Source organism: Fulmarus glacialis, unplaced genomic scaffold, assembly GCF_000690835.1.
Source record: "Fulmarus glacialis isolate BGI_N327 unplaced genomic scaffold, ASM69083v1 scaffold6794, whole genome shotgun sequence".
Lineage (NCBI taxonomy): Eukaryota > Metazoa > Chordata > Aves > Procellariiformes > Procellariidae > Fulmarus > Fulmarus glacialis.
Window position 1 is genome coordinate 4,103 of NW_009207316.1, and position 26,151 is coordinate 30,253.

The following is a 26,151-nucleotide window of genomic DNA, read 5'->3' on the forward strand; positions in this document are numbered from 1 at the left end:
ACAAAGCTGTTCTACAGTCAGTGAGCTTTTAAACCTGTGAATAAAGGTAATGAATTATAGCTTGTCAGATGTAAAAAAAAGAAAAATGGGCAGTTTTCTGTAATTATTCTTGCTGCAGTTTTAAACATGCTCTGAAATTCTTTCATAGCACAACTGCCTTGTCATTGAAGAATGTTTTCAATATTACCGCTTGAAAATTTCTTTTTCACGAGATGTAAGTTTTTTTTGTGTAAGATCTTATATAGCTTCGAGGAGTAGCAGGGTTTTCTGCAGCATAATGAAAGTCTGGAAGTGAGTTGATGATTTGACTTTCCTTACAAATAGTTTACCCACGTTTTTATTTAATGTAATAAACTTTTCCCAAAGAGCAGAATGACCTTCATGCCCTTCATCAGGATTTGTTGCTCCTGAGGCTTTTGGTGTCTATGGACGACGAAGAGGAGAGTAAGTTTCCCCCCAGATGTTGCATGTATACTTGCTAGAGAGGTGTCTTGCTGCCGCTGAGGTTATCACCTGTGTGGATTCTTTCCTGTATGGTGGGGGAAAATGTTTTAAAGTGTAGGCAGATGTTAAATAAGCTGTAGTTCTAAGTGCAAGCGGGTGAAAACCTTTGTACAAAGGAAGAGGGGGAAAGATTTTTCTAGTTCTACCCAGCACAGCCTTCTCAGCTTGCCTCCGTGCTGCTCCTGTTTAATTCTTGCAGAAGGATGGCCAGCATGTCGAGCCATGCTGCTGCAGGGGTTGCTTTCTGAACTGGTTTGCCCTAAGTGTTACGCGTGCCAAGTTCACACATGACCTGTGCGATCCATCTCAGTGATGAGGCAGAAATCCTGTACTGGTGGTTTTGGCCATATAGCCAAGACAGTAAAGCAATAGTTTTTATTCTGAAAAAGGCATCTTCAGACTCTTGGCACGAAGCCTAGTGACCTTTGTGTTTTGATCAAGTAGAGCTTCAAAAAAGTGACTCTCCAACTTGATTCCACCTCTGATAAATGACAGTGCTGCTTCTCGGAGCAGCTTACGGCTGGCTTCCTTTGAGACTCCTCAGACTGTTGGTTATGCAGGACTTGCTTTGGGATGCAATTTTATCACATTGGCAATCTGTAATTTAACAGACGAGATGTCAAGTGCCAAGTTTTGTGTTGTCATAGAAATTTATTAAGCTGGCAAGCTCTGCTGTTGTAGCTCACTGGAAAGCTGTTTCAGTATAAGCCAAATGTTAGGGTTAGTTTATTGCAGTTCTTTGTGTGTGTTGCTCATTCACAATTGCTTGTTTTGGTGTGTACGGTTGAGTGCAATACTACTTTGATGGTAGTGAGGCAAAATATTGCAGAGACGGTTAAAAAGCACATTTTTTTTGTTTAAACTTGTGATTGATGCTTTGAATGATTCTGACCTCTGGTTGTTGCTGTGTGGTATCTAATTCATTATGCATTTCATTTTCTTCTTTCTCACAGTGCTGAAAGGGTAGTCATTCTTCTGACTGAGCTGCTTGCTAGCTCCTTCAGACTGGCAAAATGCAGAAATGAATAAATGTGGACGGGTAGCGTGAAAACAACTAAACTTGTGTTGTGAAAAGTTAATAGCACTTCTTTTTCCTTGTGGACATAGTTATGTCAAATGGTTTACATAAGTTAAGCTATCAAACATGTCTGTATTATCAATTTCTTTGTTAAACTTTATTTTTCTTGTTTGCCAAGCTAGCTTGTGAGCAAAAATACAAAAGAAAAAGCTCCGAGGCATAATGCTGAATTCTTCTCGAATTTAACTTTCTACCCTGTAGTGTTCTGGTGGCAGTAGAAAATACAGAGAAACCACTAACTGCTTTTAACACCACACAAACAGCTTAGAGATTTTTTTTTTTTAAATTAAAAAAACAAAACCAAAACAAACTAAAAAGTTTATTTTAAATTGTCTGGTTCCATGACAAAGTAACAGCAGTGCCTAGAACGTAGCTGTGAACTTGCTACAGAACTTAAATCTAATGCAATACTGTCTTTCAGGTGCCATGTTTCAGAATAGAGAAAGACAACTGAGAAAGAAGAGCTGAAGAAAGTAACACAGAACCAGATACAGGCTAATTGGGGGAAAAAAAATTAACCTGTCTCTGAGGTGACTAAAGGGGAATAATGGTGATTTTGCGCCGGGCTCGGCCGCCTGCTTCCGCCCCAACCAGCAATGAATCTTGACTCGCTCTCGCTGGCCTTGTCTCAAATCAGCTACCTGGTGGACAATTTAACCAAGAAAAACTACCGAGCCAGCCAGCAGGAAATACAGCATGTAAGTAAACTAATGGTGCTACAAAAGAAATTTTGGAAAGAAAAAATGGGAGTGTCAACTGGAGTTTCTCTTCCTGTTTGAATTGTACTCTGCAGTGCTCTTGTGTGCATTACTGTATACCGTTTTCTGCGGCATTGAGAATCGCAGTTCGCATCTCTGATATTCCTGTTGGTTTCGTCTGTCAGGTCATGGAATACAGCAGCTCAGAGCTGAGACCAGTATTAACTTTGTGGTTCAATATTTGGATTAACTGCTGCTCTCGGAGTGTTGTATGCAAAGCTTTCCTAACTCCTTCAGGTTAAATCTTTTGGACGTGCCATAGGACATTGTTGGCTGGGAGAGGGAGGAGAACATACACATTTACTGTTCAGAGTTGTTGCACTGATAGCATGAGTACATGGTTACTTGTATCTAAATGCTTTCACTTACCTTGGATGGAAGTTTTTTGCTCCTCTTCTGATGAAGTATGGCTTGGTGGCGAAGCCAAGCTGACTTTCTTGGCCCTCGGTTTTCAGAAGGCAGGCAGAATAACTGTAGATTGAAACCCAAATATCTAAGATCTGGGCAAGAATGCTGATTTAATTGACCCTTTTAAAAATAGCCCTGACTAGCAGGATGGACTGAAAAGCATTATCCACAGAGGAGTGCTTAGGAGGAAGTGAATGTTACTGAGCCAGTTTTAGAAACTGGTTTAGTTCAGTTCCCAGCAGACAGCTGGGCCAGTTAAATTTTTTTTTTTGCACTAGTGCAGTCCTGCAGTGATTTGAAACAGATTAGGAGGCCAGTGGGCTTAAGCACAGTGAGTTTCTGGTAACAGCTGACTTCTTTAAAAGTGCATTCATTACTTATCTTGAGGTGAGAGGGGGTGATTTCTGCAGTATTCACTGCTTAAACTGATCTGTAAGCCATGAAGATGGAATACATCTCTTGTAACTTTTGTAAAGTTTCCATGGTTTTGCAGGGTCAATACTTGCAGGGGGCTTGTCTGAAATCGTGCTGTCCTTTCGATCAATATTGGTTTCAACAGACAATTTTTGCAGCAAGGTGTGCCTGAGGTGTGACTTGCAGATCTATCCTTACATAAAGAATAATAGACATTTCTTTGATTTGGGAGAAGATATGGTTGATCTGCCATTCGGTTGGAATATAGATCTCTAGGACGGGGACAGATTGTTCCTTATTCTTCACGACAGGCCTCTTGGACTCACTGTGTTGAGAGACTGGAAACCGGTCTGTGGAAATGGCTGGTTTGTGTATGTTTGGTTATAAGACAGGTCTAGGATTTCAAGACTAAACTCCTAAAATCTCCAGGTCCTATGTCTTTTTTTTTTTTTAAACTTCCTGGTATTCCTTTACTTTTGTGGTTGCTAGTACAATTTTTCCTCAGATAGTTGAAGAGATCACATATGCATGCTCGAACTCCACTGCTTGGTGTAAATTTTTGGCATAATGCGCTCGATTTTACAAAGCTCATATCTAAGCATACAGAGTATGTGGAAAACCACACTTGGAGTTGTTCTTGTCACAACTGACCAAAATGACACTTGCATTTAAATATATCACTCACAAGCACAGCAGTGGCAAAGCTTGAGGAACTAATTTCTGCTTAAACATGCTTTCAGTAGTCATTTAACATAGGTGATGCTTTAAGACTGCTTTAAAAAATCGAATGTATGTTAAAAAAAAAATTTCTATGCATTTGTCAGAGAGACAAATTCTAAAGAATGGCTTCCTCTGAAATGAGTTTTTGTGGTCTCCTTTTCCTGAGTTAGTGGTTGGAGAGGAGGGAAGGGCTGTGTGGACAGATTGATCTAGGAAAGCAAAACATTCTGGACTAGAAAAGCAGAGTTATTTTTGATCTAACTCTGTGTTTGCCTAAACAAAATCCAACTTGTCTCTGTATGATAAATCCAAATATGGGTGGGTCAAACTTTAGCCTGAATCACAGACTGGTTGAGGTTGGAAGGGACTTCTGGAGGTCATCTGGTCCAACCTCCTGCTCAAACAGGGTCACCCAGAGCTAGTTACCCAGGAATATGTCCAGACAGCGTTTGAGTACCTCCATGGATGGAGACTCCACAACCTCCCTGGGCAGCCTGCGCCAGTGCTTGGTCACCCTCATGGTAAAAAAAAAAAAAAAAAGTCAGTCTTTACAGATTATTTTGTGATCGGGAACACTGCCTTGTACATGGTGTGTGAAGGCTGCCAATACAAAAGTTTCTTTCAGCTCTCTGTACAGGAAAACCAGCAATTCTCATTCCCTGTTTCCTGGAAAAGCTTTTATGTCAATGTAGTTAAAGTTGAAAGATGCTGCACTGAACTTCTGATCTTCTCTTCCCCTCCTCCCAATATGTTAAATTTTCAAATTATTACCCCTGTGAGGTTACTTTTATGCAAGGAAAGCAATCTAGTTCTGATGCAGAGAGGTTGTGTTGATGGCTTTAGTATGTACAGTTTTCTTCTGTATCCATCTGCTTTGATGAATTTGTCTCGGTCATGGCACCAGATAGCTCCCTAGGAGTTTGATCCAGCTTCATGCCAGACTTGTTACCACATCTAAATCTATGTATTTAATTGGGATTGCCTAAATGAACCGCCTGTTTTCTGAAGCCTGAGCTAACTAGTAGAACTTGCTGTCAATTCAGTTTTGCTGCCTTTTGCACCAATCCGAGCATCTTGCTACCTAATTATGGGGGATGGCTGCCTTCAAAGACAGCGCTGTCACCATAACTGAAGTGGGCTATTTGCTCTGGACTGACATCTCATGAGCATGTATATTCTAGCTTCTGTCAAGAAGCAGAGCTGTATCCGACTCGGATGTTCCCTTCCAGCAGAAGAAAACTTGGCAGCCACTGGAATAAGCAGGCTATGAGGGGAAGGGAAGCATGGTGTCAGATAACGGTAGAAGAATTGAGATGAGAATAATCAGAAACAGCAGAGCCGGAGCGGACACAGCCTAAAGCAATGCTGTTTGTCTTTTTGCACAAAGAAACTACTGGCAAACAAGGATATTTATGACGGGGTGAAGCAGTGGGCTTGGTGGAGGCAGGCAGAGCATAGGCAGAGCTGCTGGTTTGTACTGGCACATGTTCTGTCTGTTCTGCAACTAGAAGGGGGGAAACAATGGCAAAAATTTTGCCAATAGATGAAGATTGGATTTGATGTTAGCTGCTACTATTTGGACAAAAGAAGCAAGCTACTGGTGATTAAGTGACTTCAAATTTCTGCCAGTGTGAATTTTATTAAAAACAAGTAATGCTGTCCAGTTAAATGAGGTTTGAAGAAATGAATAAATACTGAAACAACCTGAAGGTACTTCAGACAACAAGCTGATGAGCTGGTCTATAGCCAGGAGTTAAACTTAAGGCAAATGATGAGGGATGCTAATAGTGCTGTTAAGATTTAGTAATGAGTGATAGGTGTTGCAAATTAACAAATGCAGATCACCTATTTATAACTGAGGTACAGAATTCAGTTGAATGAGCTCTAATGACAGGGGAAAGACTTGGTAAAAGGTCTCAGCTGCTCAGGTTCAGCACGTGGTATTTGATTTTAAAGCTTGCTAATGAGCAGGTTTGAGATGAACTTTTTCCTTTAGATGGTAGGAAACACTTCCTGTATAGTATTCCCTTCTGTCTTAAAAGACTGTGAAGTAATGCTGGCCAAGTCAGTTGTGACCAGGAGACAGTGTAGAAGCTGCCTGCCAGATCAGTGGAGATGCTCTATGGAGGCTTATCTCTGGGATAAATTCCTGCTACACAGGCATAGCACAGAGGTGCACGCTGTCCCAGGGCTGTACTCTTGCGGAGTTAGGCACTGTAGCTGTGGGAAGAAATGGGGAAAAGTGAGGCCATGACACTGTGTGGATTCTGGGCTGCTTTGGTAGCAGAGAAGCTTGAAATCATCCTCTAGGTGACTTGAAAACTCCTTTTTACTTAGCTTTTTAAGAATACTACCCATGAAACGCATGGCTTCTGTGTCAATGACTTGTGTCTGGATTCTTTCTTTATCTCTTAGTTTATACTATTAATTTGCAGATAGCGTTAATGACTTGGTTTCTAGGTTAAAAGGATGATTAAAAAGGAACATTCTTAGCAGCTTTGTTAAAACCGTAGATGACTTAACCACTAGAAGTACTGCTGTATCCACAGTACTAGACCCAGATCTTGCTCTGTAATCACTGTTTGCTACCAAGTTGTTTTTTGGATTTTTTTTCCAGATTGTGAATAGGCACGGTCCCGAGGCAGACAGGCATTTACTACGCTGTCTATTCTCGCACGTGGATTTCAGTGGCGATGGTAAAAGCAGTGGCAAAGATTTCCATCAGGTAAAGTTTGCACTGAGGCATCTGCTTACTAGTTTTGGTTGTTACAAATCTGCAATAGGATTTGATCCATTTTAACCACAAAGGCAGGTTAGAGGTAGTAGCTTCAAGCAAACTTCTTTTCTGGTATATGGCCTTTCAGTTGCAAGCACCTTTTGCCAGTCCTCAAGCCAGAAGGCAACAAATTGTTGATATCTGACTCTTACAATCCCTTGGTCTGGAAAAACAGATAGCTTCAGTACAATTGCTCTTTCTGCCACACGCAGTGCTCTGTTTTGAAAGCCTTTCTTTGTCTTTTAAAACTTTGTCCAAATCCACTAACTGGCACTTCTGGTGCTGGCTATGTCTGTTTGCAGGAGTGTTTTCATCCTTAAGCAAGGCATCCTTTGCCACAAACTTTTTAGCTTGTAAACAGGAATCAAATGTTCTTAGATTGTCTATTGCAATGTGTGAGGATGCTTACAGAAAATGAAACATTGCACACATGTTGGGGAATGTTTGATCACTTTCTCAGTCTTAAAAGAAAAACCAAACTAAACCTGAAGAAAACTTGAATGAGAAGAAACTAGTTAATGAGAATTTGGGCACTTACAAGACTTAAGCACGTTATCTTTGTTTAGTTTTACTGCACACAGTGAACAGTAGAAGTTTTCTTTTATTGTCCTGTTACAAAACAATATGAGTGTTCCAAGTTATCTTGTTCTTTTCAGACTCAATTTCTGATCCAGGAGTGTGCGTCGCTGATTACAAAACCAAACTTTATCTCGACGCTGTCCTACGCCATTGACAATCCGTTGCACTATCAGAAGGTTTGTATGCTTCTTGAAGGGGACCTCCATGCCAGAAACTGCAGTGAATTGGTCTGTAGGAAACCAGCTGGTTTTCCCTTGTGTTTTTCCTGTTTTGTTTTGTGGTTTTTTTTTTTCTTTTATGGCTAAGATTGGTTGTACTAAAGTTTTCAAAAATTGAGCTTGCCCAGAAGTTGGTGGGGGATTTTTGTTAAACTGAGCAAGTTATTCAATCACTCAGAATGACTGCATACTAATTTTAAAGCTTAACCTAATGTTAGTACTTTATGGCTTGTTTGTGGCAGCCAGAAGCAAAATAAATCATCAGTGTTCCTGTTTCTTTCAATATGAAAACCACGATGGGGGTTTAATAGTGAAGGAGTGGGATATGTGGAAGAAACTGTTAGTCTACATGTATCCAAAAATAGTTCTAAAGATGCTTTGTTTAGCCATATAAGCTTTGTGTTAACCTACAGCAGAATAGTTACTAATATTCCAGACCTGCAAATGGACTCCAGATAGCCTGCCACATCATGAATGAGACTAATCATATAACAGCTTCGTTTATCTCTTCTTACCTGTTTCAGAGTCTAAAGCCTTCACCCCATTTATTTGCCCAATTGAGTAAAGTCATCAAATTAAGTAAAGTTCAAGAGGTAGGTGAACATTTATTTCAAAAATATCTTAATGTTTTTTTACTAAGCTTGTTAGAAAGGATGATGTCCCCTTACTATGATGCTTGTTCTTGTTTGTAGGTGATTTTTGGTCTCGCTTTACTGAACTCTTTCAGCTCAGATCTACGAGGTTTTGGTAAGTGAAGCTTCCAAAGTACCGCAGCAGGGACACCTTTTTTCTTTTTAAGGAGCGGGCTTTCTAGATGAATAGATGTGTGCCTGCATGAGCTGAGTAATGGAAGCCCTTGCAATCAGTAGCGCAGTTGAAGTCTAACACCATTTTGGGAGGGGCAATAAATAGCACAGTGATCTTGTCTTATATGAAGTTGGAGATCTCTTCCGTGAATGACTTGCTAGATAATGAATCAAATTGAGGTACTGTGATATTTTACCTTTTAGTTGTTCATTAATATTTGAGTTCTGAGGTATGGATTATGAGACTTCTGTTTAAATCTGAACTGTTGTGGCTTGTGGTAAAGAAACTCTGATTAAGAGAATAGTACCTAGCTAAAAAGAGTCTTCATATTAAAAAGAAATTTCAGGTTTTGACTCTAGCCTCTTTTGTTTTCAAAAGCTGCCCAGTTTATCAAACAGAAACTCCCCGATCTTTTGCGCTCTTACATTGACGCGGACGTCAGTGGAAATCAAGAAGGTGGCTTCCAAGATATTGCAATAGAGGTCCTGCACCTTCTCCTCTCCCATCTCCTTTTTGGGCAGAAGGGAGCCTTTGGGGTAGGACAGGAACAGATTGACGCTTTCCTCAAAACATTACGTAGAGGTAAGTGTGGCGGTGTTCCGGAAGCCTGACTAAATGCAAACTTTGAAATGGTTTTTCATAACTTACTGTCAGTGCAGACTGCTGCTGAAATGGTGGGAGCTTTTCATATTTTCATAACTCTAAACTGACAGAAAAATACCACTGTTCTGGCATCGGGCCATAACGTACAGTTTTTCTTTCAAAGAGCAGTAATGTGGTCTCAAGTTTGGGTTTTTTGAAAAGTTGTGATAAATAAGCATTAGGTAGGGGGTACTCAAGTCTGTTTGCTTGCTTGTGTGGGATGGTATTTCTAGATTTAACTAAAGCAACTCAGTGCTCTGTAGCTGAAAAACTTGGAACTCCTTACAGTGTAAGGAACATACCTTACCATTTCAAATAGGTGGATTTTAAGCACTGGGTTGTTTATACTGGGTGCAGAACTATGAGGAAGCACTAGCACAGTAAGGGAAGTGGCTTTGAATAAAACTAGTTCATTTCCTGGAAGCTAGCATGGTCCTTGTGTGATGGCAGGGGATGTTACCGATAGGCTGTGAACTGGTAGTCCCTTCCTTTCTGAAACAACAGTGTTTGCTGTAAACCCATCAGAATAAGGAGGATTTGGACTCGAAGCTAAGTGAATCTAACTCAACCCACTCCTTGGTTCTGCATGGACCTAGAGGAAGGCACCCTTTATACAAGAGCAAAATATTTGTTCTGTTTGTTTAAGTGTAACTTCTTAGTTCATACTTACTTTAATGAAGATAAGTGTATTAGCTTCTGCAATTCCCCTCACTCTGCTTTGGGAAATTGGGAACTCTTCACTGAATGGCCCTGAAGGGTATGGAGGCATTGTGCATCTTCTTAAAGACGATGCTGTCTCAGGAAGGCCCACCCATAGGGTGTCTTTGCTGCTTTCCGCTGTGAGCCAAACTCCTACCCACACATCTGATCCTCTCATTATGGTGTCTCTCTTAAACTTTGCATCCCTGGAAGGAAGAAGGGAGTATTCTCTCCTTCCATGCCCAAGTGCCTGGTTTAGATTTGCTAGACTTCTTAAACTCAATAGCAACTCCTTTGTTTCCGAATACTTCCTGATTTGGAGGAGAGGCTTTTGCTCTACTGCTGTATTGTTTCCTGCTCTGTGTTTTTTTTGGATGACTGCTGTTAGTGACAATCTAGTTCTAAACTTACCACCAGCACAGCTGCTAGCCCTTCGGGCAGCTGCAGGGAACCTGTATGAACCTAGTCTATCCTACATTCTTGTTCTCTAGGAATATCCAAGTGCCAGTAGAGAACTGGGAGGTGGGATGGAGGAATGCTGCATGAGTGCCCTCTTGATTTCTGCAGCAGCAGGGAAACTCTAGCACAGCAGTCGAGTTATTTTGGATAGTCACTTGCATGCAACTGGTGTTCTGTTTTTTTTGACACTTTTTTCTGTTACTCTTGCCTTTAGATTTTCCCCAGGAGCGTTGCCCTGTGGTGCTTGCACCACTTCTATACCCTGAAAAACGGGACATTCTAATGGACAGGATCCTGCCTGATTCTGGAGGGATAGCCAAAACCATGATGGAGAGTTCTCTGGCAGATTTCATGCAAGAAGTTGGCTATGGCTTTTGTACAAGGTTTGTACGAAAATGTCATTGTCAAGCGTCTTGGGTGGCGGTGGTTTTCTTTCTTGTTTTTTTTTAGGCAAAAGGTAAAGGACACAAAGTACTAAAATAACTAGAACCTGCTTAAGTATTATGGGGTCATTTGTTTTGATTACTGTTATATATTTTGCTTTCTTCTAGTGTGTATAGCATGTCTGTTGAGATTGTGTAGGATTTTGTGGTGGTAAGAAGTGCTAGGTAAAGGTATTCAAATTCCTTGTGAAGGTTTTATAAGAATTTGACCATCACCCTTTTTTAAGTAAAAACTAAGTGGCTAGGTAGGCATAAATTCCAACTAAATCCTACTAGATCTTTAGAAGAACTGTGCTCTTGTGACAAACTCCTGTTAGCACACTGTCCACATAAAAGAGACTACAGAAGAACTGAAGGTAATAATCTCTCTTCAAGAGAGTTGACCAGCAGCAGCTTTCTGCTTGTATTGGGTTTTGATCAGTGTGGTACATAGTATGATTGAGATTATTTGTAGCTGTAGAATCTAATTATGATAGTGAATTGCTAAAGTATCTTGACAGCTGCATCAGTCTTTGCCGGCTTAGGCTTATTTTGGTAAAAACACAGCTGTCTTAAACTCGCCTTGGGTTTGTGTGTATATTCGTAGATGTGTATTACTCGCGTCTTCAATAGTGTTCCATGTCTATGCTCTCTGCCCCTAGTCTGACATGTTAGATGGGCAGCTCTGTCAACTTGACTGGCTGGAGCTGTGTGAAAGCGGCTGTCATCCAGAGAGCTGTGTGGGTTTGCAGGAGTGGTGTGAGCAGGACTAAAGACCTTTGCTTATAGCACCTGGCACAAGTATTGCATTACGTGGGCTATTTGTTTATATACATGTGTGCATTGGGATAGTTACTAAAAAAGTGGAAGAAGCTAGACTTAGAAGCTGTCTGTTGAAGAGTTAATTTGAATATATAAAGGTTTATTTCCTGCTGTATATCTGCTATCTGCACAAATCCAGCTCAATTTTTGAATGCAGTTTTTAAGGATTTAGGATAGTGCTCTAGTATTGGTAGTGATCACAGGAGCCTGCGAGTGTGTCGCTGGTTTTGAAGGAGGCCGTAGTCTTAGACCTCAGTATGAACCTCAGTTTGTTTTTTTAAAGGAGTAGTCACTTAAGCATAAGCTAAGAGAAGTAGATGATTCTGTATTTTAAAAGAAAGACTACTTTTGGGAGGTGATCAAATCTCAAACATAAGTTTCTGTTTAAACAGTGAAGTAAGGGAACACAATGGAAATGTTTTGGAAGATACTGAAAATTATTTCCTTTGTTAACATATGCCTGTTAATAAAACATTTTTTTTGATCTATAGTGATGCTGTATAAATCTTGTTGGCTTAACTATGAAGTGTTCATAAAGTGAAACAAAAATTACAAAAAAGGCTGTCAGTTCTAAAATTTTAAGCATCTGCTCGTTGTTTGCTCTTTTGGCTCCTTGAAGGTTTTTGCTGGTGACTTCTGATCAGAAATGCCATGGCTTGCATCAGGCTAAAAGGCATACCTTCACAGCTTGCCTTTTGAACAGTGCATATCATTTTGAAACGTGCATTCTCAGAGCCTTTGTTTCACTTTTAGCTATCAGAAAACTTCAGTCTTTGAAGCTCTGTATCACAGGTCAATACATGGAAGTGCTTTTAACAGAAAACAGTGCTAGACCTGCTCTCTGTTTTTACTTTGACAGAGCATAGCCTGCTAAACATCTCTCACTGTCACTTAAGTAGACCTAGCTTTGAACTGAATACATGGCACAGTATGTTTCATGGAAACAATTGCACAGACTTTCTACTGAATTTCTCTTCTTGCTTGTCCTGGAATTTTGTTGGATCATTTGACTAACATAACTGAAGTTGAGTGAATGGTCATATTTTGCAGTCTGCAGTTAGTTTTTCCCAACAATCTGTGTGCTGTCCCACAGGTCTTGTTTTGGTCTGTCTGGCTTGTGTTGTGCCACAGTGAAACCTGCTTTCGTGTTAAGATCTCTCTGTTTTGTTGCATCTTAGTGTTGAAGAATGTCGCAACATAATCATGCAGTTTGGTGTTCGGGAAGTCACGGCTGCCCAGGTTGCCAGGGTTTTGGGGATGATGGCTCGAACTCATTCGGGGTTGACGGATGGTATTCCATTACAAGTGAGTGGCCTACTGGGGTGGGGATTATGTATATTTTAATCAGCAGAAAATGAGGAGTTAAAATGCTAGCCTCTAGTAATTTAAGAATTGCTTTTATTATTCAACACTTACACTTCTAACTGTTCTGCTGTGAATGTCAAATGAAAGATTCTCAGAAGTGTGCAACTGGTGTCGTTACTGGTCTGAACTTCTGCTTACCTTCATAGTGCAGGGAGTTCTGTAGCTAGTGGCTTTTGAGACTGCCTTATTTTTAACTAGTATTTGATTGCGTATATTTAACTTGCAGTCTATTTCGGCTCCTGGCAGTGGGATTTGGAGTGACGGGAAGGATAAAAGTGATGGAGCGCAAGCCCATACCTGGAATGTGGAGGTCTTAATTGATGTTCTTAAAGAGCTGGTAAGTTTTGTGAGCATCTTGGTCTTTTATGCGGAATATATGAAGGAGATCACGTCTCAGTATGAATGTAACGATTTTTAAGCTCCTAGCAGCCTGAATGGCTTTGAATCTCATTAATGTAATTGTGCTGCTGTATTTAAATGATGGGTCGTTTTTTTTCCTCATGAACAAGAATATTTTGAGGAATTGTGGGAAGTAAAAGCTGCCTGAGTGACTAACTTGGGTGCAACTTGAGATTTATTCCACACTGCTCCCATGTACCCCGGCATGTGTTCTCTGAGGGTTTTTGTGTTTGAACTGATTTCTGACAGTGGAAAGTTTTGTGCGTCAGGCACCTGGTTTTGAAAAGCTTCTCACTGTAGGCAGTAATAATGAAAATGAAACAAAACACTTTTGTAGCTACTCATTCCAAAACTCTAAATGCTTCTTGCGTATGATGATGCTTCAGAAAGTTTTTCCACCACTTTATAAGCAGCAATTTTTGTAATTAACTCAGTGAAATGCGAGTATCATTTCCTCTGCCTGCCTTATATTGGGTGATTTCCCCCCACCGCCCCCCCCAGTATGTTCCCTCTGGTCTACGCAGGAGTCACTGTTTTGTTTTTCTAAAGCTCGGAGCAGACAACTAGCTTTGTCTTTGGTGCTCACCTATCTCTGAAATGAGTGGTCTGTGTTCCGCAATGGCCATAGTTCCCTCCAAGCTCCCTCATCCTTATGGTTTCACACTATTGCTGAAAATCTAATAGGTGCTTTGCAAGTACTTGCAGTATCCATTCTTCAAAAGGAAAAGCAAGTTCTGCTTGCCAGCGGGTCAGACCCTTCTGCCTTTGATTGGAAGGCATATGGAAGCCTACGAAAGGAATGAGTTAGCATGCTAAGAAAGGAGCTATGTGTCTGGGTGTTTTGGGGGGTTTTTTTTGAAGACTTGTTAATGAAATGTTTGGAAGGATAGACAGCTACTGCCTGTAGTGCTGGGGGAAGTGGAATCTCACAGGCTAGTTTCAAACATTAACTTGCATCATATTCTCACAACTATCTAAATCCTGTTCTTTTTAAAACAAAAACCTTGCTTTCAACTAAAAGTCAGGTGAATGTTAAGCTGGATAAAATACTGATGAAGAGAGGTTCTTACAAGACAGTACTGAAGATTGCAGTGTTCAAGGATGACTACTCTCTTGTTTTTCTGGTTGCAGAATCCTAGCCTGGACTTCAAAGTAGTAACCTATGAATTGGACCATCCGGGATTTCAGATTCGTGACAGCAAGGGCCTGCATATTGTAGTGTTTGGCATCCAGAGAGGGCTGGGCATGGAAGTTTTTCCAGTTAATGCCATATACAGACCTTGGAAGCACGCAGAGGGCCAGGTAGGTTTAGCAACGTTTCTGCTGTATCTGTACAACACTTGCAAAGTTCTTGAATTTCTTGAGTGGCAAACATGGATTGGTAATGTGAATTTTTAGACAAGCCACATTTGAGAGCTTAGCCTGTAAGGCATAAGCCTCAGGTATGTTACTGAAGTACAGTCTGTTAATTGAACGTTGCGTCTGCATTGTTTGGGAGGAGATGGTCACTTGCTATACACACGTGACAACACCTTCAGTTTAGCAGAGTTCTGATGTGTAATGCAGCTGAGCGTAGAACTGTTGCTGCATGTCTGCTCTGAGGTTTTTACCTGGTTACACAAAAAGGCTACAGCTTTGTGCAAACAAGTACCCTCAGCACACCTGTATCTGTCACTTTCAGAAATCTTGGGAGGAGACGTGTGAGGTTCAGTCTTATTTAAAACATATTGATAGTAAATCTTGGCTCATCTCTACTGCTTTGTCGATTTGCATCGTTCTCAGAAATGTGGCAGTTGATAAAGTGGAAGGAACCTGAAACTCTAAATATCTGAACTATTTTTGATGTCTTTTTTTCCAGCTCTCCTTCATTCAACATTCCCTCATAAACCCTGACATCTTCTGTTTTGCTGACTACCCTTGTCATACTGTTGCCACAGACATCCTGAAAGCACCACCAGAGGATGACAATCGAGAAATTGCCACATGGTAAACCTGCTCTCAACTGCTTTTCATTCCTAGAGTTAGAGTAACATCACTTGTCTGGTCAAATGTGGCTTTATCTTCATGCAACCAGATTTATTTGTAGCTGTGTGTACATCCCAATAGGTCAGCCATTAATATTTGTTCCATGTTTGATCACTGAAAGTTCTTATATTGTCAGAACTTCCTGTGTACTTCTGTAATATCTGAAAATGTACTGCCAGTTCTTGCTTTTATTGGAGTCTTATGGTTGTCTGGAGAATTTCTGCTGATGTGTTTTGGCAGATACCGTGAGCTGAGAGGAGAGGATAGAGGAGGTACGAATTTAAATCTGTCTTTCCCAGGATGACATTAGAGAAACTTGCTCTACTTGGATGAAAGAAGTCCTGGGATTTAAATAATAAATCTATATAGCTATTGCTGAGTTATTGCATAAAGCCGACTAGTGTGACTTTCTGAGCTGACCTTTACACCCCTTCTTTGATACAGCTGTGTAACTGATGTCAGTGAAGATACTTGCTTCTGTTTCCATTGTATGGCCCAGTAGGGAATTGGAGGGTGGGGAATATGGGTAAATTGGGGAAGGTGGCAATGATTACTTGTCTGTAAAGCAGATAAAACAAGCAGAATATCTTCACTAAGTTTCACAGATGGGGACTCGGAGGTGTTTAAAAAAGTGCATTCCATTTCTGGGAGTATGTTTCAAGCTAAATTATCTAAGTGACCCATCTCAAAAAAAAAAAGTTATTTTTCATGGTTAAGAATGGTCTTGTAGGCTTAATTGTGTGTGATAAGACCTGCAGTATCAGGTTGCTTGCAGTGGGCATTGCTTTATGTCGTCTTACAGTTGTTGCTACAAAATGCTTGAATCCAGGATCCTGTAAGCTAACTACTTTGTAACTTTTGGGGGGGTTTGTCTATTTGTTTTTTTCTTTCGTTAGGAAGAGCCTGGATTTGATTGAATCTCTGTTACGATTGGCAGAAGTGGGACAGTATGAGCAGGTTAAGCAGCTCTTCAGTTTTCCTATCAAGCATTGTCCAGATATGTTGGTATTGGCCTTATTGCAGATCAACACGTCCTGGCATACCTTGCGCCATGAACTCATCTCCACACTCATGCCAATTTTTCTTGGCAACCATCCCAACTCTGCCATCATTTTGCACTATGCATGGCATGGACAGGTAAGGATTTTCACTGGAGTGTGCCTGTAGTTTGTTCATGTAACTGAAAGCTTGTTAAATGGGTTGAACAGTTAGAACAACAATGCTTGTATTGGTTTATGAACTGAGTAATTTAAAACCCAAGAGGTGAATTATCAGTGGTTTATGCAAAGTAATATGAGTTGTCTCCTCCCCGTCTTGAAGCAAACTGTTGTGATTTGATTTTCTGTGGGGAAATATATTCAGAACAAAGAAATAATGTTAACTGAGAAAATAGTACTGGAAAAGTAGAGACCAAAGTTAAGTTTGACTTTTTTTTAACCTTTCAGTTTTAACCAAAGTTGACCAAAGTTTGATTAAAAAAAAACCAAAAAACAAAAAGCAAAAAAACCCCAACAACAAAACAAAACAAAAGAACACCAAAAACCACATAACAGCAACACCCCCACCTCCCAAACTCTCAACCTCACACACTAGTGGAAGCAGTAAGAGGTTGAGGAGGTTTAAACCAAAATAATCTTCCTTGTACTTGCTAAAAGACGGAGACTATTCTAGGTATAAAGAAACTACTTATACCGTAAGTTTTAAGAATTTAGGGTGTTTTCTGAAAACTTAGGACTGGCTGCTGACCTTTTTCAAGGAGCGGTTCCATGTAGAGACAGGGTAACTATGGAAATCCCATGCTTTTAATGGGCAAACAGGTAGGCTTTTATGGATTTGCCTTTTGGTATGGCCTTCATCATTGTGTCCTCTGGTAGTTAAGCAAATAGGAGTCATATGAAGAAACTTAAGGCAGAGGAAGCCTCTGGGGTGGAAGGGAATCTGCATTGGGAAACATCTTGCCCGGTTCAAGTAAACTAGAGGTAATGAGAAGAAGCTTGATCTCTGAGGTCTTGGTCCACATTCACTGCAAAATTATGGCTATTTGCTAGCTGAAGTGCTACGAACATTTTGTATTTTTCCTGACAGAAGTCTTTAAATTGAAGAATGGGGGGTAGAAGTGATGTGCTTTTTGTTTAAGGTCTTGAAATGGCAGAATATGCAATTTTTCCACAGGGTAGGCTTCAGAATAAAGTACAAAATGATGGCTGCCATGTGACATGGTGCCATTCCACAACTTGACGATGTTTCACTACCCCAGATGAAGGAACCTTTAAGCAAAACCCTTGCTGCCATCAAAATCTTAGTTGTGTTGCCGTTTAAAATTGCCCCTTTGTAAGCAAAGACCTAGATAACTGTGTTTTCCATGTTAAGGTGTGACGTTGCAGTTCTCACTTCAGGACATCATGTCAGGCATAACATTTTGTAAATGATTTGCATATTCCAAAAGCAACTTCTCCACAATTGAGAGGAATTGGACCTGTAGAGTGGTAGGAAAGAGATGGGGATGTACGTACTTACCATTCGTAATCACTCTACATCCTTTAGTTGTAGCTCCTGGATAGTTTATTATTGCACAAAAAGAAGCGAAGTCCTGAAGCTAAAGCGTAAATATGTTTGCATGTTAAGCTTTAGAGGTAAAATATCCTCCTCAATGTTCACATAGTTGATCCTTCTTCTAAAGGCATGAAGTACAATCCTACTTTAAATTCTCCTTAGGGTCAGTCTCCTTCGATTCGTCAGCTTATCATGCATGCAATGGCAGAATGGTACATGAGAGGGGAGCAATATGACCAGGCAAAATTGTCACGTATTCTTGATGTGGCCCAAGACTTGAAGGTGAGTTTTGAAAAACACTGCCATTATTTTCTGTCTGGTGTCTTATGCAGACTTTTGCTCATCTTTTAACAAAGGCTAAGCTTAACTTAGATGTGACTAATTTAGTAAGGATTACTTTGTTTAAGCATGTCTGAATTCTCTTGCTGCTCTACCTCATCTAAAAAAAAAAAAAAAAACCAAACCACAAAAAAACCACCCAGCCTATGTTCATGTGACTTCAGGTGCTCTTCAGCTGAGTTGTGATACATGACTACAGCCACTTTCTAGCCTGTCTAGTAGTGAACCCAAGACATTTTACTTGGTGTTTGCAGTAGAGTTGGTTATCGTGGCTTAGCTGACAAGTAACTTGGGAAGCAGTATAATAGAACTGCTTGCTATGTGAATATACTGTAAATCCAGGAAGAGCTTTGACTGTTTTAACCTTGAATACCATTGAAATGGGAATGTAGAAAATATCCTTCAGGTAGTTGTGTGAAGGTGGCACTGCTAAGCGTAATGGAATGGGGATTTCTTAAGAATACTACTACTTTTCAGTTGTTTACACATTCACAAAAGAGACTGGAAGTTGTGACTGACTTCTTTGAGGCCTTTATTGCTTCCTAAAGTTAGATGCAAAATAATTGGGTGTCTCAAAGTGTAAGAGCACCAACTGCTGCTTGAAGTCAGTTTTGTTGTAGCAGTTACTGTGTTCAAAGATGAACACTTTGAGCAGATATATTCAAAGTGGCTCTGAAGGGCTTGAGGTCTATTTGCAGGGAGATACTAGGCTCTTCTGATTAATTTTGTTGCAATATCAACTTGGTAGCTCTCGGCCACTTGCTGGTGGATTTTCATGTAGAGGAATTTAAAACTGTCAGCACAAGGTCGCTTCAAAGAAGGTAGGGTCATAATTTCAAATGAGAGCTCTTGCTTATTTGTCTCACGAGCGAGCTATAAGTAAGTGAAGCTGATAGTACCAATCTTTTTGTTGACAAAGAAAGCATAGCAGCATGTGATAGCAAGTCTTCTTTACTAAAAAGTGTATGGGGATTAGAAAGAAAAGAAAGGGTATCCTTGTGTCTTCACTAGTAGTCTTCTGATTTTTTTTCTTTAGGCCTTGTCAATGCTGCTAAATGGTACTCCATTTGCCTTTGTTATTGACCTTGCTGCACTTGCCTCTCGACGGGAATACCTCAAACTTGACAAATGGCTCACAGATAAAATTCGGGAGCATGGGGTAAAGCAGGATTTTTCTTTTTATTTCTGCACTCTATCAGTGACTAACTTAAGTCACTTTAACAATTTTATAAGTAGCTTTAAAGTTGTGGAACGTGTCCATAGTCTGATAGTTCAACGTTTTCACTGAACTATAATAGCTTAGTGCAATTCTTTCCACGGTGCAATTGCCAAGTTTGAAATAGTGGCTTGGATGCAGTTTGGGAGATTAAGATAACATTTTTTCCTCAGGAGCCCTTCATCCAGGCCTGTATGACTTTCTTAAAGAGAAGATGTCCATCTATCCTGGGTGGCCTTGCTCCAGAAAAAGATCAGCCCAAAAGTGCTCAGCTTCCTCCAGAAACCTTGGCGACTATGTTGGCATGTCTGCAAGCTTGTGCTGGGTAAGGATTATATTGCTTATGCTGAATGTGTAATCTGTTTGCTGGGACATGGTCACAGCTGGTTTGGAATTTCACATGGAGAATGGGGTTAATGAGAGTACATGAGCTTGCAGGGATAGATTCAGTAGTATGTTTAATTTTGCACTGAAACTTCAGTTGTAGGCTAGGTCATGAGCTTGAGAGAGTGTTCTTGTCTTTATAATCAAACAGGTGAGGTGATCTTGGTAACTGGGGGATGGCTGGTTAGTCAGATCCTGGGTTGCTAATGACTAGATACAGGGCTGTAATTTGGACAAAAAGGAATACAGACCATAACTACAGAATGAGACAGCATCCGGGAAAACAGTGACTGTATAAAGGATTTTGTGATTGCGTTAAGCAAATGTCTCCATGTGTGGCTACTACCGTAGCAGAAAGGGCTAATGCAGTCCTTATGTGTAGGAGAAAAGTGGTAAGTGGTGATTGTAATGTAATTGAGACTGAAACTAGACATGTGTAACTTCAGTCTTCATTTGAGACAATCTCAAAGCAGTCAAAGGATGGAAAATATCCAAGATCTTTTGCAGATTAGATTGTTTAGCTAAAGTCCAGAAGAAAAAAGTGTGGGTCCTAGAGAGCTGTTTTATCTGCTAGAGGGAGGGGTAAGCTACAGAAAGGCTAATGGAAACTGAAATTGGATGAACCTGTTTTTGAATACTCTGTTCACATTTAGTAAAAATGACTGAATGTTGTAAAATATTTGTGCTGTCACTTCTTAATGCTGTCAGATCAAGATGGTATTTAACTGGAGCAATATTTCAAAGATAACTAGGCGTAGCATAGTGCAACATATGAGCCAGGGAGACTGAAAGCTGGAGATGGTGCTAGTTTTGGTGTTAAATTTTGATACCAAAAGAGGCTGGCATGCCCAAGTGCATGTTACCTCATCTAAGGCTTATATTGTGTCCCTTGGTTTAGCCAGTGTTGTCTTGAAAGCTGTAAGAAACATCTTTAAAGGTATCCAGGATTATTCATGGCTGTCATGTAGACTCTAGAAAATGAGTATCAACATAGAATTGTCACGATGGGTGTTTGAACTGGAAGGGAATTTGAGGTACCTGTAAGATTTTAGGAGAAAGGATTCTCCTGATTTGTACTGGGACCTGTGTAATTAAACTTCGAAATGCTGTTGAAATATTGTTTCTGAAATACAATGGTCTAGCACACCTCTTGGACTGAGAAGATGGCTGTTATTTTTCAACTCAAAGTGCATCTTCTGAGACTATAGTTCACAAATTAACTTACATCCATTATTTTGCATGCTACTGTGTCCAGATTTTAGAGGTTTAATAGTTAACTGTAGACTTGACTTGAATCTAATGTCACTGTGTCCTGAATCTTAATGTGTTACAAGTTTTATTTATTCAATTAATTCCAAAAGCCACTAGTTCTCTACTGGCACAATTCTCTCAGCTTTTGGTTTCTTTTTATAGCTACTTGTATTCCCTTTTATGCAAGAATGTGACCTACTTGCAGTCTTTTTCCATTAGTTATTCTCTTTGAGCTTTAAAAAGAAAATGCTTGGATTTCTTTCATGAAGCAATTGCTTTGATTAGCTTAGGTTTCAGTCACGAATGGAAGCAGGCGTTGTAAAGACTAGAAGATTAAAATCGCAGTAAATATTAAATACATCCGGGAGGGTAGTTCCACTTCACTAGCTGAAGCCTGCCATCTCCTAAATTTGTTGATTGAGGAGCCCGCTCTTTAATTAGGCTGTAGTTATTTCTTGTCCTGTTTTGTGTCCAGGGAGATGCTTTTCTTAGCCACCAGGATCCTGCATGTTCTGAGACTCTTTATTTTTGGTGCAACTTGTTTATCACTGGTGAGCACTGCCGTTGTGGCATCATGTAGCAATGAGGCTTCAAAAAGAAATAAGTGTTCCTTTTATTACTGAGTGTTTTTAAAATGAAGTCAAGGTGGTTGCAGGCCCCACAGGCTGACCGAGCATGTGATTTGGTAGCAAACTGCTTATGAGAAGTCCTCCCTTCAAGGAGCTGCAGCAAGTTGAGAAGGGAAGCAGTGCCTCTTCTGTGCAGTCATGGCCAGCACAGTCCAAGTGTGTCAGTGTGGGGAATGGTCATTCCTTCTCAGTCCCTGCCTCAAGAAGGGAAGAGGCTTCTGGCTGCCTGTGCCTAGGGGAGTGAAAAGGCCTTTCCTTGCTTTGTAAAAACGGGTTTAAAAAAAAAAAAAAAAGGCAAGAGATGTGAACTTGTTACTTCAGCAAGCTGGAGCTTCCCTTAAGCTGGCAGTTTTGTTCCTCTAGAGCTGGCTGACTGGGGTCCCTGGCTCTCCTCCTTACTCGTGTTTCAAAGTTCTCCTGCCTGCAGTTTTCCCCTAGTTTTCTTCCGGGAATGACACTGATTGTTAGATGCCTGAATATATTTTTTACATAGAACTTGAAAATATAAACATTTTCCTTAAGATCTAGTTATGAAATCATGCCCGCCTACTTACTTTTTCATATCATTTGCCTCAAATGCAGGGTTTTTTGTGAAAACCTGCAGTTTTGTACTATCTGAAAATATCGTAATGTTTGCATCTTGATACAGCAGTGTGTCTTTTGACATGATAAAAGAGTTAACCTTCAATCTCTCTAGATGGCAGGACATAATGTTAGTTGTTCACTCCACAGCACGAATGGCCTATCTGGTCACTGTAAGTATCAAACTCTAGGATTGTAAGCCTGTCTTAGTCTTCATTGTGGGCTGCCATATTATCTGTCTACAGCAGATTGGAATTTGTTTTACTAAGTGTGCTATAGTATTTAAGCATAAAGCCTGCAAATTTAACTGCTACAAAAAAAAAAGGAGGGCAAAAGGTTGAGGGTGGTAATGATCTGTGAACTCAGCTCTTCAGTCCCCAGTCCCATTCCCTGGTTAGCTGCAGTGCTGTATGATCAGCCTCCTGCATCAGAAGAAAACTGTGCTGCCTGTTAATTCGTCATAAGTAATGTTTAAATGTTGAGATTTCTGAGACTGTGGCATTGGGATGTAGGCAAATCCATATTGTAGATACTGAGCCTTCTGTGCCATGCTCAGAGCTCTGTCTTCAGGTCTGTTTGCACTTCCTCAAAACAGAAATCCCTTTGGGGTTTTCTTTGAAGGTAGGTTTCTGCTCGCTTTTTGATACACACCCTCCAAGCCCCTTGCTTTTAAAGTCTTTGACATTAGGCCCTGGTGAGAGGATGTTAAAGCCTGTAAAGGAACTAGCTTGTGAAACAGTTGATAAAATGTTTTTTGCCCTGTATGGAAACCTGCTCACCCATGGTATCTCCCCAGCTTCCACTGCCTGTCTTGGGTGAGCTTTTACCCACACTACATAGTGGATCACTGGCTTTGGAAAACAACTGGAAACCCTTAACTCTGTGTAGCCTGTAATGGGATACTTGCCAAAGCTGAAGGCTGATCTGTACTTGTTTTCCTGCCTTAATCGTCAGGATGGTTCCTCTTTCTTTCTTTTTTCCCTCATCCCAACAGCTGTGCAGTAAAAGCTTGTGAAAATTGAGTTAAAATGAGGAATCACTAGACAAGGTTAACAAAGCAACGAAGCTGTGTTGGTGTAGTTGCACCATTACAGGAAGGAATCTCCTGCTTTAGCTGTCCTCACCAAAAAGGTAGAACTAAAGTTCAGGAAAGCCGTAAATAATTGGCTGTATTTTTCCAAAAGGAAAATGTTAGTGTCATGTTAGTATGTTTGTGGTTAGGTATGCCAGCAGCAGAGCTGGCTTTCCTTCCGGTTTGGGAACCTGGCAGTCAGACGTGGAATACTTTGGGAAGAGGTACTGACTGCTCTCCATTGTGCAATGACTTCATGCCTACGTTTGAGTTTTCTGTTGGCTTTCGATTATAATTTCCTTGAATAGTTAGGTTTCCTGTCTCTGTTTTGGTTTAATGTTATTGCGTGAAGCATGTCTTTCAGTTTATAGACAGATGAATTCCAGTGAAGCAGGTTTTCATCCTTTTTTGTCTTTGAGTGTGTAGCCCAAGCTGTAGTCACATTGTATCTCCTCTTTTGGAGAGACCTTGTGTGTAATGAGATTCAGAATGGGAATAATCACGAATGGTGAAGTCTAGCGACAGGAAGGAGCCTTGAGGAGCAGATTTGAACAAGGGATCATAGCATTAGTTATTGTGTGTTTTGATTCATGAGGCTGAGCTGTATATAGCCCATAATGTGGACAACAGCAGACAAAGACTGTTGTAGGTAGTCTGCTCTTCCAAGGACATGTTGGAGCCATGTAGGTACATATCCCAGCTTTCTCTAAGTCATTACTTGCTGGGGTAACTGTAAAGCAGTATTTGAATTACTGAAACCAAAGGAATATTGTATTGGAGGTGAATTTTTAGAACTACAGTTTAAAATTTTCTACTTAAATATAGCCATTTCTCTTGGGACGTGCTCTAATGCAAGTCTTGCAGATAACAAAATGTAGCCTGTGCTGGGGTTGTTTTGCAACTTCTATTTGTGAAATATGGCCCCAATTTCTGTAGGAAAACCAAGTAAGTAGGGGCCTTAGTTTCATGAATGGCTCACTATCCTACTTCTCTCTTCTAGGAGTGTTTCTCAGGAGCTGTCAGAGACAATCCTCACCATGGTAGCTAACTGCAGTAATGTCATGAACAAGGCTAGACAGCCACCGCCTGGAGTCATGCCAAAAGGACGCCCGCCCAGTGCTAGCAGCTTGGATGCCATCTCTCCTGTACAGGTAGAGAAAATAACGTGCAGCATTTTTAGGTGGTGGTGTTGATTTAGCATTAGTTCTGCTGCACTATTTGAGGTCTTTCAGCATGACTAAGTAGAACATCATCTGGCTCCCTTAGTTTTTATGTTTGCATGTCTAGATAACTTATAACTACAGAGTAATGCCTGAGGGTTGTAGTTCAGAACTGTCTTTCACTTCACAAATGTCTGTAAGAAGTAACTGAGGTATGGCAGAATGGGAGCACTGAAGAGGGATAGGGTTTGGTTTATATAACTGAAGGTTTCTTTTAAAGTGCTAAAATTTACTAAGACTTTTGAGAATTAAGCACTGCCTTTGAATCTGATGTGTCTTGTTTGTAGCTTCACGGGCCAAGCAACAGTGCTAGAGCATAAGGACTTGTTATAACTGGGGCTCTTCAGCTCTCAACTGAACTGCTCTTTTAAAAACAAGGTACATTTAAGTTACTCCCTGCCACTCATCATCCCTTCCTCCTCTGGGAGCAACACATTACAGACAGGTTTTGCTTCTAGCAATTACATTCAATGGCAGATTTTAAAATGGTAAAAACTTTTTCCCATGAAATAGTGGCAATTCAGCATTTAAGAATGGCTGAAGCATGAGTAGGTGACGTAAACTAAATACAGAGAGCAGTTTCCTTGTAAATTGTGACTGTATTGAAGTTGCTCATCAAATGTACCAAATATCTTGGCAACCTGCTGCAGATAAGTGATGTGAGCAAATAGAGCAGCAGATGTTAGCTGTCTGTAGCCATGCTATCTTTTGGGTAGATAACAATTTTCTGCTGTTCCTAGTCAGGAGCTCTTAATTTATTGCTTTGTCAGCTGGTATTGTGCCTTCCCTCCTACTCATCACCCAGGTCTTAATGCTTTTTGTGAAGACTGCATTCAGGTATTTAGCTGTGAAAAGTGGGCTTAATGGCATCCTTCAGACAGTCAAAAATACTCTAAGCTTGATATGAAGTAGCCTTTTTAAGTCTTGGGCTGAGGTCTGAGGTCGCAAACGGCTGAGCTCTAGAATAAAAATCTGTGCACCGCTTCTTATAAGCGTTTACTGTTGTGTAGCACTTAACTAGAGACTATGGAACAATCACCTTTCTGTAAAACCTCTGGTAGAATAGGATTTTATGGGATTATGGAAGAAAAAGTGAAATCACGTTTTGTAGACAAACTGATCTTTTGGGGTGATCTGGATGACTTCAGAATTTAAAGTAACCATGCAGAAAAACTCTTTTTAGTAGTGTTTTTATATGTAGCTGCCTTTATACAAAACCTGCCAAAAGTCAATCTGATTGCGGTTTATGGATGTCTGTATAATCTTCCTTTCTTCGTTCAGATCGACTCGCTTGCAGGAATGGCATCTCTTAGTTTAGGTGGCTCAGCTGCTCCTCATACCCAGAGCATGCAAGGCTTCCCTCCAAACCTGGGCTCTGCATTCAGTACTCCTCAGTCACCAGCAAAAGCGTTCCCCCCTCTTTCCACCCAAAACCAAACAACAGGTTTCAGTGGCATTGGAGGACTCTCTTCACAGCTTCCAGGTACTGCTGTCTGGGTGGAGTGGTTTGTATTTTTGACATATCAGAGCTAAGGCGCTGTTATTGCCATGGTTGGAAATACTGGACAAACAGCTGTGTGTTGTGTGGGAGGGAATTACACAGTCCTCGCTCCTAGGTCACTGCTGAAACAGCACTTCAGAATGTTGCAGCTGCAATAGGTAAAAAGTTTGAGGGTCACGAGGGTGAGTGTTTTGACAGATTTTTAGCAACATTATTTTAGGTTGGGACAGAGGTGAGGAATTGGTTGAGATGAAACTGCTTGATATTGGATAGTTACGAGGCTGTATAGCTCTGAGTTCTTGGAAATGG

At 40.5% G+C, this 26,151-nt stretch overlaps 1 protein-coding gene across 1 annotated transcript in view; it reads left to right on the plus strand.

The window, feature by feature from the left end:
* Positions 1–2,003: 2,003 nt before the first annotated feature.
* Positions 2,004–26,151, plus strand: part of CNOT1 (CCR4-NOT transcription complex, subunit 1) — a 54,259-nt gene continuing 30,111 nt past the window's right edge. The window contains 17 exon segments of the mRNA XM_009576037.1: positions 2,004–2,280; positions 6,500–6,607; positions 7,315–7,413; positions 7,980–8,048; positions 8,148–8,202; positions 8,641–8,844; positions 10,277–10,445; positions 12,485–12,611; positions 12,898–13,008; positions 14,202–14,372; positions 14,929–15,056; positions 15,992–16,232; positions 17,811–17,930; positions 19,024–19,146; positions 19,377–19,528; positions 24,122–24,272; positions 25,623–25,824. Of these exon segments, the coding sequence (XP_009574332.1) occupies positions 2,179–2,280; positions 6,500–6,607; positions 7,315–7,413; positions 7,980–8,048; positions 8,148–8,202; positions 8,641–8,844; positions 10,277–10,445; positions 12,485–12,611; positions 12,898–13,008; positions 14,202–14,372; positions 14,929–15,056; positions 15,992–16,232; positions 17,811–17,930; positions 19,024–19,146; positions 19,377–19,528; positions 24,122–24,272; positions 25,623–25,824 (2,332 nt within the window). The 5' untranslated portion in view covers positions 2,004–2,178.